General features: G+C 41.4%; 1 protein-coding gene across 10 annotated transcripts in view; it reads left to right on the top strand.

Annotated features, from left to right (window-relative positions):
- The window catches only part of DMD (dystrophin), a 1,007,479-nt gene that overhangs the window by 331,721 nt on the left and 658,978 nt on the right, over window positions 1-16,780 (top strand). For all 10 annotated transcript variants that reach the window (XM_081908923.1, XM_081908930.1, XM_081908919.1 and 7 more), the window contains exon 7: window positions 5,203-5,321. In XM_081908923.1, the coding sequence (XP_081765049.1) occupies window positions 5,203-5,321 (119 nt within the window). The remainder of the gene's footprint in view (window positions 1-5,202; window positions 5,322-16,780) is intronic.

Raw genomic sequence — 16,780 nt, 5'->3', positions numbered from 1 at the left:
ATTAGCTGATAGCTTGCAAGACACTTAATAACAGTGTGGTGCTTTAATTACACACCTTCATAGAAGCAACACAGCAAGACTTAATTTATTATTTAGGCATTTGAAGCTAGCAGGAGTGACCTTAAACCTAGCCTGAGAGGAGCACCTAGCATTATGTGGCAGCCTACATAATACAGCACTAATTTGACCACATTGCTGAAAGTGGCTCTTATCTCTCTGGTTAGTGGAACCGGATTGTAGTCCTCCAAGCACATGCTTTCAAAGCAGATACTTAAAAGTCAACATAATTGCATCACAGTCAGTCAAGTGCAAATTGCTACTGATAAATTTCTCTTTGGCTCTGTTTTAATGGGGGAAAGGCGGGTGTTTTTACAGTAAAATGTAGGGAGGGAGAATAGCAGAAGAAGCATGAAAATAAGTACTTTTTGTTGAATGGTGAGAATAATTCTGTCTTCTACATCTTTTCATTAGGTGTCTCTGGAAATGGTACTCAATAATTATTGGCCTTGGGGATGATGTTGAGTATGAGAGTTGTCCCCCAGTAATTAAAAATATGTGCCAGTTATGTTTTGTGTGTGCTTGTTTTACTGTTCTGTCATAACATGGTGATTTGTGATTCTATTTATTTAGCACTAGGTACATACCCTCTTAAGAGTCTATTTGCTGGCATAGTAAATCTTAGTTCTGTGCTAATAATGCTTTTCAGCTATAAATTCAAATTAATGCAAAGTCCCATATTAACAGTTCCATATTTAAAAGTCTGGTGCTGCCTGAGTTCTGGAATACATTTCACATATGTATGAGTGTCTTCCATACCAGTGTTTTTCAAAATCCACCCTCCATCAACTTACTTGTAATGTATTATGAGCGATAAAGACAACTTCTCAATTTGTTTGACCATTGGTTCTTAAACAGAACTTAGTGAAATTCCCCTGCACTATTTTTTGCATCTACCCTGTTATGCATAAGAAATATATATTTAATGATTCATACAGAAACCTTTATTCATCATATCCACTATTTCTTTCTGCCTATTTTGCTTTGCTCCTCCCATCTCCTCCCACAGTTACTGGGACCTGCTTAGGACAAACCTCTTAAAACACGTGCCTTTTCTTGGAGCAGACACACAATAAGAAGTTTAAAGCACAATTAGAAACACAATTCAAAAGCCTGGGTGAATAAAAATGGTCTTCAGTTGACAGCTAAAAACCATAGACAAGACGTCTAGTGATTATTAATTACTTGGATCCATTCCAGTCTTGCTCCAGGCCTGGCCTTGGCATTAAACTAACTTTGTTGCTGTGGTTGATGACATTTCTTTGGAGAGAAATAAAGGGAGTGTGGTCCACCTTTCTCTGCTTGACCACAGAGTCCTTCTGGAGTGTCTTGGGAAAGTTACAGTTGGGGCACTGTACTTCATTGATTCCATTCCTTCCTCGAGAGCCACTTCCAGGAAGTAGTTATGGTAGCCCTGGTTTGTGGAAATTTGGCTTCTTGAAACAAATCAGTATTGTGGTTTATGATCCTGATTTGTTAACAAACCAGAGCCTAAACTAACCCAAGTTCTCCCTGTTCAGACAAAATGACAAAATCCGTTTAGTTTAAAACAGGAAGTGAATGCTTCTGATTCTCCTCCTGGCTGCAGTAACCCTAACCCATGAAAACATGAAGTTCATTCTGCTGCTCATTCCCATACAGTTAAACCACAGTTTATCATTATATGCGGAATAGACTACAGCAGTGTTTCCCAACCGGTGTTCCGCGGCACACTAGTGTGCCGCGAGACGTTGCCTGGTGTGCCGTGGGAGGGAGGCGGGTGAGTCGGGCGGCGAGAGGCGGGGCGGCGGCGAGGAGAGGCCGCCCAGCGCGGGGCTCTCGCCGTCTGCCTGCCTGGCTGCCTGCGTGGCGCTGACGTCACGGGGCTGTAACGTGCCCCACATAGGCACACGCGGGGCGGCGAGCGAGCTCCCTCCCACATCCCATCGCCGGCTCTGCACCAGGCGGTAGAGCTCGGCGAAGTCGCCGCGCTGGAAGGCCAGCAGCGCGCGTGCCTTGGCCAGGCTCTCGCCCGCCTGCGCCTCCAGGCACGGCGCCTCGGCGTCGGGCGGCAGCGAGCCCAGGAAGCGGCCCAGCCGGCCGGGGTCGCCCGCCTGCAGCAGCGCCTCGCACCCGCACGAGACCTGCTCCGCCGAGAAGCGCGGCGAGCGCGGAGGATCGGGCGTGGCGGAGGCCAGCCCCGCGCTTGGAGAGGGCGCAGCAGCCGTCGCCAAACCCGATCCTCCTCCTCCTGCTCCGCCGCCGTCCTCTGGCTCTCGGCCGGGAGGAGCCTGCGGCGACGGGGCAGGCGCCGAAGTTGGCAGAAGTTGGCGCGCCTCCTTGGCAGCGCCTTCATCCTCCTCCTCCTGCCTCTGCTCTCCTCCGGCCGGGGGGCTCGGCGGGGCCCGCGGGGAAGGAGGCCATGTTCGCGGTGCGCGGGATCGCGGCCCCCCTCACCCGCCTCCGGCCCGCTCCCCTCCCCCTGCGCGCTGCCCTAGCCATGCGGGTCTCCTCCCCCTGCGCCGCCGTCCCCTTTCCACATCCTAGGAGCCGCGGTCCGCCTACCGCCCCCGGGCCGCGGCGCGGCTCCCAGCCCGGGCTGGCCTCCGCCTCCTGGGACGCGCGCCCACCCCCGCGGCCCCCCAAACTTCGGAGCAACTCTCCAGACGCTTCTCCCCCGCCTCGGTCTCCCTCCTTTCCACTTCTCTTCCCCCCTTCCTTCCCTCTTTCTTTCTCCTTCTCTCCCACCCGCCTTTCCTTCTATTAACTTTCCTTTCCCCTCCCTTCGTCCTTCCTACTTTTACTCCTGGGCTCCTCCCCCCTTTGCGCAGCCACAAATCAATCTCTCTCTCTTTTTTCCCCTCTCTCTCTTCTTTGCTCAGACGCAAAAAAGCGCCGCTTTTTGGAAATCCGGACTGCTGTCCCCACTGAAACGATACTTTAAAAAAGGAAGAACCCACTGGCTCTTATTTCTGTTTAAAGCAGTAGATCCCGAACTCTTTTGGCCCACTGCCCCCTTGGTTCCACATCCCCCAGTGTCCCCTATGCTTACTCTATAGAAAGCATTACAGGGGTTAACGCGGCTCGCTAAGGAAGATATTAATAGAATTCTGCATTTGGGGGGAGACCCTAACAGTCATCTACCATTACCTTCTATGCTGTTACTATTTTTATATTTTTTTTTACATAAGTAAAAAGTGACCTTTCCCCATCTGGCATGGTGGTGTGCCTCGAGATTTTTTTCATGAAACAAGTGTGCCTTTGCCCAAAAAAGGTTGGGAAACACTGGACTACAGTATGTCTTTGTGGTGCATTGTTTACTGAAGCACTTAAATGCATTGTCTTCAGTTATACAACAACAACAACAATTTATTATTTCTACCCCGCCCATCTGGCTAGGTTTCCCCAGCCACTCTGGGCGGCTTCCAACAGAAGGTTAAAAATACATTGAAACATCAGTCGTTAAAAACTTCGCTAAACAGGGCTGCCTTCATATGTCTTCTAAACATCATAAAGTTACTTATTTCTTTGACATCTGATGTGGTGAGCTGACCCAAAAATCTAATAATACTTATTTTAAGTTATTAAAATAGTCATATACTGCTTCCCTGCTGCTGTCCTTGGGACAATCAAAGGGCTATGGCGTGGCTGGGACTGGCAAGTGGGGAAGCACTGAGCAGACTATGGCACTGAGGCCTACTGAAAAATGGCGCAATCCTGACTGGTGGGTCTTGGTCCACTGTTTTAGAAGCACTACTATAATAAAATCCAAGAAAAGTAGGTTTTGTTTGTTTGTTTTTTGAAATTTTAATATGTTCTTTGTGGATTATTATGTTTTCTCCTGTGCATGTTAGCATTCATATTTACTTATATTTCACATCTGGAACTACTCTGCTTTTGATCATGGGACATTCCCCCCCCCCCGAAAAAAAATAAAGAAATCATTTTGCAAAAGATAAGAAACTGTTGTAATAGCAAAAGCTTTTAATAATTCTGAAAGGAAGAACTTCACATTGCAGTCTTCATGCTAGTGAATGAAATTTTAAGTATCAGGCATAAAACTAGATTTGAATCAGGAGATTGCATTTCTCCAATATCTTGTGCAATGTGTTAACACGGCCCCTTTATACAAGTTCACATAATGTATAGTCAATACATCTCTGTTTAAAGGTCTGTTTGCATTAAATTCCATTAGTGGTAGTCTCCAGAGAAAACCATTCCCTAACAAGGTGTAGCAATAAAAAGATTCATTGTTTCTTCCAGTAATGCTGCCTGTGAAAATACTTGCTATGTATGCAATGGTTCCATTCAACGAGAATATTCACTTATTTAATTGAATACACTTCATTTTTAGGAAGCCAATATTTTTTCAAGGATAATTAGATGCTGACTTTCAGCATTTTATTAATGATGTTATATATTTAAAATATTTCCTGTATTTTGTATTTGTGAAGAAAATGCAAATATGACCAGATGACCTTTTTCAACTCTCTGCTTAGCCGTGAAACAAAAAGTGTGGAACGAGTCACTATCTTTCAGATTAACTTGTCTCGCTGGGTTGTTATGCAGTTCTTAGCTGCTTGGGTTGAGTCAGAGCACCCTTCCTAACACGGTGTCCTCCAGCTGTTTTGAACTAGGCCTCCCATCCCTCTAATGTCTCATTGTGCTGCTCTTGTGTGTCTATATCTGTTGGAAGCGGGTAGAAATCTGTTGAACCTAAGGTGCAGGCACCATACCTGCCGTAGACTGAATCGAACACATATTTAATTGAGTGGGATTAGATTTCCGTCTTCTGTAATCTTGAAAACAAATTTACCTGTCCTAATGGGTAACTTAGCTAAAACTAGGGTGTCTAAAATTAATAGAATTATTTATACTGCAAACAGTGTAACTAATAGTATAGGGTCCCAGACTGTTTATCTAAGCTGTAATTTGATCCCTGCCTATAAAACATTTAAGACTGGCCTGCAGCATTTCACAGATACAGCTGAATTTCTCATTTGAATGTTTTAATTTTGTATGAGATAGAAAATGATTTTTTTAAAAACCAAAACAAAAAAACTAAGGGTCTCTCCAGCCCTGTGATGCAGTTGACTAGCCCTCCAAATCTAGAATTGCACATAGAATTGCATGGGTAACTTTACAAGATTTCCCTTTTCTTTTCAGACCAGATCTATTTGACTGGGATAGTGTGGTTCGCCAACAGTCAGCTGTACAACGATTAGACCATGCATTCAACGTAGCCAAACGACACCTAGGAATTGAAAAACTCCTTGATCCTGAAGGTTAGTGTGCATCAGGTTCTGTTTGTAAGTGTATGATCAATTTTCTCCATGCAGGTGCTAGGGAAAAGGTTTATCCACTTTTATTTTTATAGTTGCACCACACAAACAGGTTTTCATTTAGTTTACTGAAACTTCAAAGTTAAGGTTGCTTTTTACTCACCTAGATAATTAATTCCTTAAGATTAAAAATGATTTAAGCAAACACTTCTGGATTTACAGCAAACTTTTAAAGGTGTATGTTCTTTGTTAAGCACCATGGTAAAGTAGCTGTTTTTCTTCAAAGGTGCTTATATTTGCAGTTCTTATTGCTTACAATAGAAGTTGCAGTTCATCAGCATTTTTGAAATTATGTCCTAAATTTGGATGTAAGGAGCTGGTTTAAGTTATTCACAGACAATGATTCATGAATCATTCATTATTCTTTTTATACTAATTTCACTTTTTTGGATGTTTGGATGAAAGGGTTTTTTGAGGAGGAGCACTAAAGTTTGAACTTTTTATATCTTCCGTGTTTCAATCTGAATTATTTTTGTGTATGTTTTAAGCTTTCTCTTTTTTGCTTCTGACTTTTGAGGTGATTGGTCAAGTACAAAGTGAGCCCCCAAATGGCAAGTTTTGCTCTTACCCTGACGTCTACCAATTGTTTGTTAATAATAGGGAATGTGTAGTAATTATTGGTCATGGAAACACAGCATAAAGCTTGGAAATAACATTTCACATTCAAATATTGTCCTCTTCTCTAAAACGGATATGAAGACGACCCATTTGGATGTTAATTAGTGAGAAGAAACACTATTAATATAATATAGGGTCTTCTTTTTGTGTCGTGGGTCTGAGCCTTGACACTGGAAATTCTAGCCTTGGAAATTTTGTCAGACTTTATTGTAAGTCACCTCCATTATGTAGTATGTGTGTAGGCTTACATGTTTGCACTACAAACATCACTTGTATACCTGTTTATAACAATTTTACATAAACAGCTCAAGTAATTTAATTAAGATAAAAATTACTATTGTGCTCACAGCTGTGTTATGTAAACTGCTTAGAGGTTTTTTTAATCATTGAGCATTGGACAAATTATGTTAAATAATTAAATATCGTCTTCTCACAAAAAGTTCCCTTCTATGAAATCTCCTTTAATTAACCAATGTAGATGTTCTTGGCACACTAGGCCTCAGGCAAGCATATCAGAGCAAAACATACACTGCATGATGGAACAGAATTTCATTTGGTCACCATTTTAAAGTGGACTGACTCAATTTGCACCTCCTGAACTAATACACAGGTTGGAACATAATTATCCTTTGACTTTCACACTTCTTTGAATTTTGTGGTAAAGTTCTCAGCTGAAGAAGTATTCCAATATGCATTATAAATGAATATTCTAGGCTGAGGGTGCATTTAGAAATACATACACTGTGTTTGAAACTTGGAAAGATTGATAAATTTGATTTAGCTTCATCTCTCAAACTCAAGCCATAGTTTAACTGCACAAGGACACTTTCTGTGTTCTAAATGAGGACCAGGGCAAACAACTCTGTTAAAAATGTTGCTTGCTCTTCTTATACACTGCTTCTGATTAGCTCTAGAAAGATACGGCAGATCCATACGATAGATCCATATTTATATTATACAATTTAACCTCATTCCTCTGGGCTGCAGTAAAGTGTAGGCTCCCGCTCCTTGCTTGTGACCTGGCCCAGCCTACCGCCACAAAAACAAAGCAGCAAACAAAGTTATTTTTCATTTGGTGAAAATGATAATATTTATGTTTGGTAGGTAAGAGTATAAATATTCATATCTGAGAAATTATTAAAATTGGTATTTGGTTGACAGAGGAAAGGCTTCTTTACCTAAATGCATCTAATAGAAATATGAAAAATATTCATGCAACATTTATTTGTAGTGGCCACTCTCAAGTGAATTTGGTACTTCCATTATGAGAAATACAATCTATCAGTACTGGGCTGATTCCTATCATCTTTTCATGTGGTTGCAAGCTTTTCACATAAAGTCTCCTGGTAAGCTTGGTAAACAGTTGTCTAAAACTATGATCTAGTGAGTAGGGAAATGTATGTATATTTATCTAGAGGTACATCATTAGGTATTCTAGGGGCCAAAGGGCCAGAGTAAGAATACTGATGGATCTGTAGCACAAAGGCACACATCAGGGTAGGTTTTTTTAGTTATGTAACAATAAGGAATATTACATACTAATGAAGCAGTTTCCAAATTGAAATGCTGATTTTAAATGTTCTCCTGCTCCCAGTATGAAGGCCCTGATTTTTTGACATCATATTATTAATGCAGTAACTTAATATGTCTATTAAAACCCTCAATAGTTACTTATTATGAAGTACTTCATACATAATTAAATTGCTAACAGGTCAATTGGGTGATAATAAATCGACTCATAAATATGGAAAAGGAAATGTTTTTAAATGAGACTTCAGTTGTAACGGAGACACTATTTTTTGTACTCTCCCCCACCCACCTTTTCAAAATGATGAAACAGTGCATTCACTGTTTTATTGCTCTATTTTTCATAGTTTCATTACAGTTTTCAGTACAATTTGCCATTTGCTTCTTCTGAAGAAATTATCGCACTATTTTTATGATTGTCTTCTAATAGTATGGAAGTGTTTAAATAAGCATGCAGTTGATTTTTGTATTGTCTGCGTGTCTGATTGAAGCTCCAAGCTTTATGCATTGAGCAGGTTTGCTATGTATACCAGGCTTCCACAAGCTCGGCCCTCCAGATGTTTTTGGCCTACAACTCCCATGATCCCTAGCTAGCAGGACCAGTGGTTAGGGATACTGGGAATTGTAGTCTCAAAACATATGGAGTGTCAAGGTTGAGGAAGCCTGATGTATACAGACAAAACCCAGAGGTGGATCCAAACTAAGCTAGGTTCCTTCCATTGAAATCAATTGAACAATTAATAATGGCCTAAGCTTCATTAATTTCCGTGATTCTTACATGAATCAGTGGGACCTAAATCATGACCAAGTCCTAACCATGTCTTCTCAGAAATCATGACCAAGTCCTAACCATGTCTTCTCAGAAATCATGACCAAGTCCTAACCATGTCTTCTCAGAAATCATGACCAAGTCCTAACCATGTCTTCTCAGAAGTAAATCCTATTAATTCAGTTCTACTAAACATGTGAAGGAGCCCAAGCACCTGGGGATATTGGGGGTGGGGCTTCTGCATGGGCTTATCCTCACTTAGAGCACATACTCATGTGTAGGGCCTGTGTAATTATTATTATTATAATTGTACCTTAACATTTTAGGTGTTTAATGGAGTGCTTATGTGAATAGTTAAATAGTTAAATGCTTAAGACAGGGGTGAGGAACCTACGGCCCTACAGATGTTGCTAGACTACAGTTCTAATGATCTCCAGCCACTGGCCATGCTGGCTTGGGCTGATAGGAATTGGAGTCCAAGAACATGTGCAAGGTCACAAGTCCCCCACCCTGGCTTAAGCAGTGAAGAGAACATATTAATCCATTTTTGCTAGCGCTCTCTCTCCCTCTCCCCCCCCCCTCTCTGTGTGTGTGTGTGTGTGTGTGTGTTTTATGAAATGAGACATAGTGCAGCTAAGATAATACTATTTCTTGGATCAGCCCGTATCAACTATACTGGAAACAAGCAAATTAAGGTTACTAATCATTTGTATTACAGACAGAATAGGCTAATTTCATTCTTTCAGAATAATTAAGGCACAATAGGCAGAGTTGTGAAAAATATCTTTTTATAATGGTTGCCCATAAACATGATTGCCAATAAAAATGGAGCATAATAGGGAGGACATCTGTTCATAAAACATGTCAAATATTTGTGGAGACCATATGTTTTCTTTCTTTCTTTCTTTCTTTCTTTCTTTCTTTCTTTCTTTCTTTCTTTCTTTCTTTCTTTCTTTTTTCTTTCTTTCTTTCTTAAACCTTCCAGTGGTAAGATTATGGAGGCAGCTTTTGGGAATACTTTCAGTTTGATTTAACATCATCAACATTCAAAGGCAATTTGGGACAGTTATTTCATACTCGTATTGTTTTTCTCTTGCTGCTTCCCAATTGTTTTCTCGGCATACCTGACACCCAGAAACCACATGGGGATAGTGCTGATCCCCACACTAACTGCAGATCAGAATCAATGTCATTGGCATTGCCGCAAAAAGCCACTATCACAGAAAGAAAGAAAGATGAGTGCAAAACATTGGTGCTTTGCTTTTAGAGGATCTTTGCCTCTATCTTCAGCATAATCACATTGCCTGAATCATGTTTGTGGTGGCTGAGGCTTTTTCAATATTGATCTTTTCCCTAAAGTATTCCATCTGTAATATAGACAATATCTGACTTTTTAACGCAGATAGTTTATCAGTCAGTAATATTATTTTCATGGAGAGCAGTATCTTGTCTCCCCTCACACCCACTTCCCCACTAGTAATGGTAGCTGAGGAAGCAGGATTGCTGCCCCGTATTCTCTCCTCCTCGCCATGATCCCCAGTTTTCTGAAAAACTAGGTGTTGCTTGGGCACACGCCTATACGCAGTTTCTTAGCCGCTACTACATTTTATTTGTAATTTCCCAAAATTGCAATGTAATAAAAATCAGTTTTAAAAAGAGGTAAAAAAAAGTTTTCAAATAAACACAACATTTTAAAATAGTGAAGGTGCCTCGGTTTCTGTAGGCTCTGGTTTGTATTGCTCTCTTGGGATAGTGCATCAGAATGATTTTATGCTAACTTGACATATTCCTTCAAAGTTTTGGGTGGGTGGGTGTTTAGTAAAGAAAATGCTGCAGTGTTTCTAAAAAGTTGTCTTTTAATTAGTTCTGAAGATCTTAGAGTTACCACCAAAATTTCATTTCAAGCAAAATTTAAACTTAATCAGGGTTTCTTCCTCAGGAAAAAAAAACCATTTGTTTTGAGTGTATCAATAAGAAATGGAGGACAACCTAGCCAAATGCTTTCCAGACCCGCAGGGAAACTCGCTGTTCAAATCTGGTTAAGCGGAAGACAGGCCCTGCCTGAAGCTTTACATCAGCTGAAATGCAATTGCCCAAGAAAGTACTTTCTTTTTTCTGCTTCCACATTTTTCCTCCTCATACATTTGTCTTATGTTTCAAATATTGAATGATACCACAGAGAGCTAATCCTAATCAGATTTATCCCAAAGTAACTTGAGTTTAATCAGTAAATGGGTATAGGATTACAGCCCCACTTCTCTGTGATATTGACTCACACCACATTCCTAGTCTATTCTGAAGTAAATTCTATTGACTTCAATGAATTTACTTCCAAGAAAATAAGTCTAGGATTGCAGCCAACATTATATACCATGTGCAGATTAAGGAATTTGCTTTTGAATTGAGAGTCATAGAACTCCATTTATTAAGGCTGCAATCCTAGGTCCGTCGGCTTGGAGTGAAAAATGTTCCATTGCATTCAGTGGGCTTGCTTCTGAGCTAACCTTCTTAAATGCTGCAATTAGACTTTATGTAATTATTTTCTTTATCTTCAAATCCTGCTCCCTGTTTTGTATGCTTATAGAATAAGATAGTTAAATCTCTGTATTACATTTAATTCAGTGGCAATGAAATACTGTAAAATTCATTTGCTTTGGAATTAATTAAGATTAACCTTTAGGCACCTAATAGAATTGGGGTTATTAATCTTTAAATCTCACTTTTTTGTTTTGTTTTTTTAAAAAAACAACTTTCCCATAAGGCAGATAAGAGATAATTATCTCTTTTTTGACATGGAGTTTTGACTGTCATATGAAAGGACATCAAATATTAAAATTCAAGAGTGCGGTAGGATCACATACACGTATACTGCTGTTATATGCCCAGTTATATGCCCAGTTATGCCATTTCTTCAGGATTATCTAGTCCTACTTGTTTTCAGGCTAAGCGTGAATAGATGAACTGCAATTAATTTAAATTTTTTTGTTTACATAAATTCATGATGTTATATTGATAAGTGTTATAAGTGTTGATCTGTTGTGCCTGCAGGGTGTCAGCTGGATTTTCTGGGACCAGTTTACTGCATGGAGACTGGGGCCCTCTATTGAACTCATCAAAGATGACCCAAGTTTTCGTACAAATTGCATATGTTTTGTGAACATGAAAATATATGCAAATTTTATGCTCCCTTTTGCAGGTGGTTTTTTGTTTTTGTTTTTGTTTTTGTTTTTTTAGTTGTCTCCGACTCTTTGTGACCCCATGGACCAGAGCACGCCAGGCACTCTTGCAGTTTGGTCAAACTCATGTTTGTAGCTTTGAGAACATCTTGTCCTCTGTCGTCCCCTTCTCCTTGTGCCCTCAACTTTTCCCAACATCAGGGTCTTTTCCAGGGGGTCTTGTCTTCACATGAGGTGGCCAAAGTATTGGAGCCTCAGCTTCACGATCTGTCCTTCCAGTGAGCACTCAGGGCTGATTTCCTTCAGAATGGATAGGTTTAATCTTCTTGCAGTCAATGGGACTCTCAAGAGTCTCCTCCAGCACCATAATTCAAAAGCATCAATTCTTCGGCGATCAGCCTTCTTTATGGTCCAGCTCTCACTTTCATACATCACTACTGGGAAAACCATAGCTTTAACTGTACGGACCTTTGTCAGTAAGGCCCAAATATACATTAACTGAGGACCATGTGCAGATAATTGGATGTCTGACAGAAAAACAAGTTTGAATGTTCTGCTAAGCCAAACTAGAGTTTAGAGCAGAGGTGGGGAATTGGATTCAGCCATTGGTTTATTACTTTTCCTCCCTTAATGAGCTCTCTAGGACCCACCCTGTTCTGACATAAATCCCCCATAGAAAGCCCTTACCCTGCAGGGAGTTGTTGGAGCCACTCAGGGAGTGATACCACCTAACTAAAAACTCTGCGCTTATTTTTCTCATCCACCTTGCCACCATCTTGTAATATATTCTATGTGATTTAAAATTACTTCATTTATGGAGCATTCATCACTTTCCCTTCTTCAGTTCTGTTTTATTGCATAATCAGTCATCACTGTGCCAACGAGCCTACGTCTGATGTTTGTGCTGAGAAGTGGTAGAACTCATCTTCACAGCCGTGAGATTTTGAAGTAGCCAAATAGTTGACTTAAAGATTAAAATGCTATCTGGTGAGAGGGTGGCATTTTCTAAAGAAATCATGACTATAAAAATAAATGTAAATAGCTATATGTTTAATTTAAACCATAAATCTGAAAAAGTGTATAAATAACAATCCTAGCTGAAATGAGCTATTACGCTTTCTGGTACCAATTATTTGCTAGGATTCAAAATCATAATCAGCCTACAATTCCATCTGCTCAGTAAAAATGAGTAATGTAATTTTAGCATACAACAAATTGAAAAATAAAGTTTCCCAAATGATTGATCTAGTTAAAGGTTATTGTCAGGGCTGCCTCCAGGTCCCAGCTCACAGAGGACCAACGCTAGCAGGTAGTAATGTGCCAAAGTCTTTATTGAGGTTCAGTTTCCATTTACCAGCCGCAGCGTGCAGCCCTACGTCTAGACGCTAGATCGGCGAAGCCTCGTCTGAGTCTCCACCCCCTGTACACCAGTTTAAGACCCTAGCCTTACTCCACATTTTCCGCTGCTCCTTTCTCCTCTGGGTCCTTCTGCCCCCCGGTGTCTCCTCCTTCCTGGACTCTTCTGACGCTGACCCCCCTGACTCCTGCCCCTCCTTTCGGCGGGCTTTAGGACCTGGCTCCCTACCCGGGCTACCCACTGTGCCGCTTGCCTGTACATTTGAACTTGGTGCGCGCACCCAGCTTCCAACTTTCCTCTCGACCGTTTCCTCGCTCTCCGATGGAGGCGTGGTCAATCCTGACTCGTCTCCTCCCGCTGGCGGTGAGCAGCCTGATCCCGATGCCTGGGACTCCTCCTCCCTACTCCTCTTTGGTGGGGAAGTTGGTCCCGATTTCCAGCTGCTGCTCTCTGAGTCCCCTCTGGTCCCTTCTCCCTGGGGTGTCCCCCTTGCTCTGACCATGGGAGCCCCTTTCTGTGAGTCTTCCGATTCGCTGGACAGACTCAGAGACCTCGGACCACTGTCATCGCTTACATTCCCTTCGGATTCCTCCCCTTCGCTCTCCATTTCCTCCCTTTCCTGTGCCTCTGCTCCTGAGCCCCTGACAGTTATGTACCAATGCTTCTATCAATATGGAGAGATCACTCTTAATGGAAGGAACTGGCAACAGCATTATTATCCTTTCTGTTTCGATTTCTTGTAGAAATAATGCTGAGGGCTTAACACGTTGGAGTTTACTGTGTTTTTGTAGCTGTTTATACGCCCATCTGATTTGTGTAGTCCACATGTCAGTACCTTCCGGCAACTCCAATCTCAATGCTTTCCCACTGTAAATTCAGGTTTATCCAACATGGGGATAATTCAGTAAATTGGGGAGAATCAGGCTCCAAAGTGCTCAGTTTGGGGCTGCATATTATTTGGTTCAGGAAGGGATGGATCAGCTGTCACTTTCTGCGAGTCCCCTTTATGTACCTACTACTTCCTCAATACTTTTATTTCTTTTCCAACAGTGATCGTAACAATTACCAATGAACTCCTGAATGAAGGAATATCTTGTTCTTTTGATTCCTCAGATTTGCACAAAACTGGAAGATTGCACAAGCAAGCCCCATTAACAATTTCTATGTCAGTTATATTGGGCAGCAGTCTGAGAAGTATGTGCTAATAATTTATAGTTGTTTTCATATCGTTTCCAGCATTCTAGTAAGGGTGCATCAGGAGCTTGGCCAGAGAGAGAGAGAGAGAGGTATAAGATTTGCACAAAACCAGAAAACTGTACAAGCAAATTTACAATTGCCTGACTGTGCTTTTGCTCACTTCTTCTTGGGCAGAGGATCTTTAAAAAAACCCACTAGGCATGCAGCTATTTGTGTATATGATGTGTTGGCCCTTAACTGGCATAATAGAATCAACAAGTAGGAATCCGGGGGGGGGGGGAATGGCTACTTATATGAATGGGGAAAACTGGACTTGCTCCCCAAATACAAATACGAATACATTCAGATGTGGACTACTCATGGATAAAAGTGGAAAAGATGGCTGCAGTGGGGACAGATACCTACCCTTTTCTCATAAGAATGTCCCTGGAGATGACATTCTGTTCTTACACAATATTGTTCTTGGGGGCATTCGGTCCTAGGAACCTGCAGTGAGGACAGCAAGGCTAACAGTTGAATCAGTGGCAAAGATGCTTGCTTTCTGATAATAAATTGGGGGGAGGTTGACATCAGCTGCCACATATTTAAAAATTAGAGTACCCTCCTGCTTAAAAATAAAATCTTAAAAATGTGCTAGGCCTACGAAGGTTTCCAGATATTCCCCCTCTTTCACAAGGGACAAATAATCCTGCAAATGTGTGTGTATTTGTGGGATATTTAATGCACCTTTAATGAATGGGGCTTGAATAAAACCCTTTACAAGTTAAAAGTGCTATATAGATAAATTTTAGAAGAAGAATGTATTTTAGAAGAAGAATGAAACTGGTGTTTCAGACAGTCTATTCCACCAAGCTTAGCTTTGCTCTAGCCATGATATTTCTGTAATCCTGACTGCACATGCTTCTCTGAATTTGATAGATTCTTTTTTGGGTATGACAGATTCTTCAGAGGCCACCCAAATGTGTGAATTCATCTTTCTTTTGTTGTTTCATGATGATCATTGCAAGCTGTGATCGCTCTCCCTTCCCAAGGCAGCATGTGAACATTTGCAATTACTATTAATCAAAGACCTACAAATTACACGAGCTGCTATACTATAATGTAAAAGACCACAGCTGTTCACATCACAAAAATATGCAATAAAGAAAGTAACATTGGGATTGTGTCGTAGAAAAGTGGACCCCCATGTGATCACCTCCAGCAGTGCCTCAGGCTCCTAGCAGGCTGGCTACCACCTGGAATCTCATGGAGGCACTAATTATATGGACCCACCACTCCCTCTTGATACCTGTAGACGTACCCACCAGGGTTCCACAAAATGTCAACAGATGTGTGTATATCCCCCTTGTTCAGGGGTCCGTTCATAAATCAGGACCTCCATCTGCTCCTAGCTCAACTATGAGCGTGCCAGCTCCTCTGCACACTTCAAGAAGCAGTATTGTATGACAATTATAGATTCACAAATCGGCCCATATTTTTGGTAGTTAATTACCAGGATTACCACACATTTTACAGGCATTTAGGTGCTGTTGGTCCTCTCAGAGTATAAGTAATTATTTATCATCAAAGTTTGTGCCTATTTTTAATTTTAACCCAATAGCATTTCTACAAATATTATCCAGTTCATAATTATTCTTACATCAGTATTAGACTAGCACTTAAATGCCCTGTGAAAATACAAACAAGCAAACAAAGAAAGATTGAAAACATCCTGATAAATACAATGTTAGCAGTGTCATTTTTTGTCACTGAATAGTGCTATATACTTTGACCAAACTGTGGGAGGCAGCGGAAGACAGGAGGGCCTGGCGTGCTCTGGTCCATGGGGTCACGAAGAATCGGACATGACTAAACGACTAAACAACAACAAGTGCTATATAGGCATATATATGCTTCTGTTCCCCCATGATAACAGTGGGAAGGAACTGCATGCTGGAATACTGTCACTAATTTTGTCCTGCAATTTTCTGGGTTAATGAGTTTGCAAATGGCTTTTTTACTGGAATCAATTAACATACAGATGAGTGCTAAACTTCCACAAGATTCCGCTAGAGTTCCACAAGTAGTTTTTATGTTGTGGGAAAGATCAGATCAAACACAGAAATTATCAGGTAAGGGAACATAGGGAACATAGAGTAAACTGCTCTCTGAATTCATTCAACCTCAAGGGAGGTCAATAGGCAGCCTGGGGAGGCAGCCAATTTCAGAGCCTGACCTGCCAACTTTCTGACATTGAGCCCTGGGTGACTAATGAGGGCAGCAGAGTGCAAGCTTAACAGTTCCTAATATCAGACCAGTAGCAGTCACTTGGAAAGGCCAAAGGCTAGTTAGTTGTAAAGTGACCGAAAGTGAGGTCCACAGCAATGAACAGAGAGGTCAGAGGTATGTATGCAGTCAGGGTCATGCAGGTGGCCATATTGCAAAGGGCAAGGCAAAGAAGCAGAATTTCATTCTGAAACAGCTTCAGGATTGTCTTTTGCTCAATTGGAACCAAAAGTCACATAAAATAAGGGCTCATCCATACTTCCACTAGCCCTGCTGCTTTTCCCTAGAGAAACCCATCGAATCAGAGCAAACATCAATCAGATTTTCTCCAGATTGACATTTGTTCCAACTCAGCACTAAAGAGCAGGTTTTATGGGGTAAAGCGGCGGGGCACAGGCAAAACCGCTTGGACCCATGTTTTTAGACATGGGACAAGCAGGTGTTTGAACAAGCCTAAGTGTAAAGCTTATTTGACATGGACGGATGTGTGGCA

This window comes from Podarcis melisellensis (assembly GCF_964234715.1).
Source record: "Podarcis melisellensis genome assembly, chromosome: 4".
NCBI classification, from domain to species: Eukaryota; Metazoa; Chordata; class Lepidosauria; order Squamata; family Lacertidae; genus Podarcis; species Podarcis melisellensis.
The sequence above is the reverse complement of the archived record's forward strand: the minus strand, read 5'-3'. Positions and strand labels throughout refer to the sequence as shown.